The sequence below is a fragment of the Octopus sinensis genome, linkage group LG5 (assembly GCF_006345805.1).
Source record: "Octopus sinensis linkage group LG5, ASM634580v1, whole genome shotgun sequence".
NCBI lineage: Eukaryota > Metazoa > Mollusca > Cephalopoda > Octopoda > Octopodidae > Octopus > Octopus sinensis.
The window spans coordinates 133,295,423-133,297,922 of record NC_043001.1 but is presented as its reverse complement, the minus strand read 5'-3'; the positions used below and the strand labels follow the sequence as shown (position 1 = coordinate 133,297,922).

Here is a 2,500-nt window from a genome sequence, read left to right as displayed (position 1 = left end):
ATGCTGGCATGGGTTGGACGGTTTGACTGAGGACCGGTTTGACTGAGGACACTTTTCAAGTGTGACTGGCAAGTGTGACTGGCATGGGGTCCAGTCAGGTGGCACTGGCATTGATCATGTTCGAATGTTACGTTTTGCATGCCGTTGGCACACAAGGAGACATGATCACACAAGGAGAGAGAGGTACACACAGATACACACACACATACACACACACAAACAAACATACATTAATGTTTGCTAGCAACAGTCAATGAAGTATTGATTTTTCAGCAAGTACTTGAGTGATCCATTAGGATGTTAACAATTAAAAATGGTTTTTGATTAGTAGTACTTCTGTAACAAATATGTGAGATGATCTAAATTATTGTGAGAAAGATGTTGTAATGTTTGTTACATAAAATACATCAACACAATAAACATAATGTCAATACGATGTTCAATTTTGCCGAGCTAAATATATTACGTCTACTCACCATTTTGTTGCCAGGTGGTATCTAAAGTTTAAAGCGGATATGTGAGGTAATCTTTTGGTTGAATGCTATTGATATGAATATTCAATATCATGGCAACATGATTATTTGTTTCACTTTACATATCAGCATTGGAAAGTTCCCAGAAACTAGGATAGACGTCACAGGTAGATTTTGTTATTGTCTCTTTGATTCTGTGCTGGACATTCGTGTAAGGCAGGGATACCCAAATTCTTTCAGATTGTCGCTCCCTTGGGACCCAGGGGACACTCCTAGCGACCCCCACCCACCACTACCAACGGTGACTTCTTCTTACTGCAAATTCAGAACAACTGTATTTCACGAATACAATTTACTCTAATTAACCCCATTTGGTATATGTGTCGCCGGTTCCCCTTTTGTATTGGTGCTACGTGCATTTTTCTGTGTATAATCAGAAGAAAGGAGTCCATGTGCTAATTGATTTTAAATGTACACTTTGATCGAAAACTTTGATGAATCATTTGTGTTTTGTGCGGTCACTGAAGCAAGCAAATAGAAAGACAGCAAGCTGTGACACTCGGGCATTGAGTTTATAAAGAAAACATATAAAATCGATATTACTATGACAACTAGGAATAGTTTATGATTGTAAGTTATTACTATTACGCCTGTAGTAACAATAGAAAACTCTAACTAAGTAATAAATCAATATTTTATAAACAGTTAAAATTTTTTTAAAGTTATTTACTAAATCTAATGTCGATGTACATGTCATAGCAAGTCACTTGAGATATGAACCAGATTCATAGAAGACGTCACATGCTAAGAATATTGAAGTCAAACTAAGTTTGCAATTTATGTACAAACCAGCAGAGATTAAAAATAAAAAAATATAAAGGATTTGTAGTGGAAAGATCCAAGGTGGATATTAGAGAGTGTAGAGATAACAGATGCGATAAATAATGGAATGATATCGGTTTATAGTTTAAATAATTTATTTACGGGATTTGCATTTGCTGTTGGTATTTTTCACTATGGCGACAAATTGTATCAACAGGATCCATCTGTGGATATGATGTGGTAGAACTGAATATGTTTTGTGCCTGTGTGTTCGTTGTTCATCTGAGAAAATACTGGTCGGCTATTTCGTCCGCCTCTGTTTGCGTCCCAGATCCTTTCTTATTTCTTTATTGCCCACAAGGGGCTAAACTCAGAGGGGGACAAACAAAGACAGACAAACGGATTAAGTCAATTACATCGACCCCAGTGCGTAACTGGTACTTATTTAAGGCGGCAAGCTGGCAGAAACGTTAGCACGCCGGGCGAAATGCTTAGCGGTATTTCGTCTGCCGTTACGTTCTGAGTTCAAATTCCGCCGAGGTCGACTTTGCCTTTCATCCTTTCGGGGTCGATAAATTAAGCACCAGTTACGCACTGGGGTCGATGTAATCGACTTAATACCTATGTCTGTCCTTGTTTGTCCCCTCTATGTTTAGCCCATTGTGGGTAATAAAGAAATAGGTATTTATTTAATCGACCCCGAAAGGATGAAAGGCAAAGTCGACCTCAGCGGAATTTGAACTCAGACGAAATACCGCGAAGCATTTCGCCCAGCGTGCTAACGTTTCTGCCAGCTCGCAGACCCTTTCTGTCTGTCCCTTTGCTGACCACGGTATTTATAACCTGTCGTGGCAGCTAGAAGGACAGACATACCGCATGAGAGATTGTGCCTAGGTAGGTCAGCTCTTGTCCATTTGAACTTCGTCTGACTTGGCCAAGGTCGCAGGTCAAAGGGAGACGATCAATCATTTTTTTGAAAGGACAAAGAAAATTTCTTTTGCACCTGTTTGGTCAGTGGTGCCTCAGACGATCCATGGTCAGTGGTGCCTCAGACGATCCACGGTCAGTGGTGCCTCAGACGATCCACGGTCGACTGCCTCGGCAGAAACATGTCGGCGCGTTGAAAGAGATATGCAACTATTGATTACACAACCCACTAGAGGTAGGGTGTCTTTTAGCACACACGAGAATGTGAGTGTTGCAAG

At 40.4% G+C, this 2,500-nt stretch overlaps 1 protein-coding gene across 4 annotated transcripts in view; it reads right to left on the bottom strand.

Annotated features, from left to right (window-relative positions):
• Positions 1-1,028, bottom strand: part of LOC115211991 — a 68,746-nt gene extending 67,718 nt beyond the window's left edge. For 2 of the 4 annotated variants that reach the window (XM_036503088.1, XM_029780770.2), the window contains exon 1: positions 477-1,028. Coding sequence is in view for 3 of the 4 variants with exons in the window: in XM_029780770.2 (XP_029636630.1) it covers positions 477-479 (3 nt within the window). In the remaining variant the exon portion in view is untranslated. The remainder of the gene's footprint in view (positions 1-476) is intronic. The other 2 variants (XM_036503090.1, XM_029780772.2) reach the window with 2 other exon arrangements.
• Between the last annotated feature and the right edge of the window lie 1,472 nt (positions 1,029-2,500).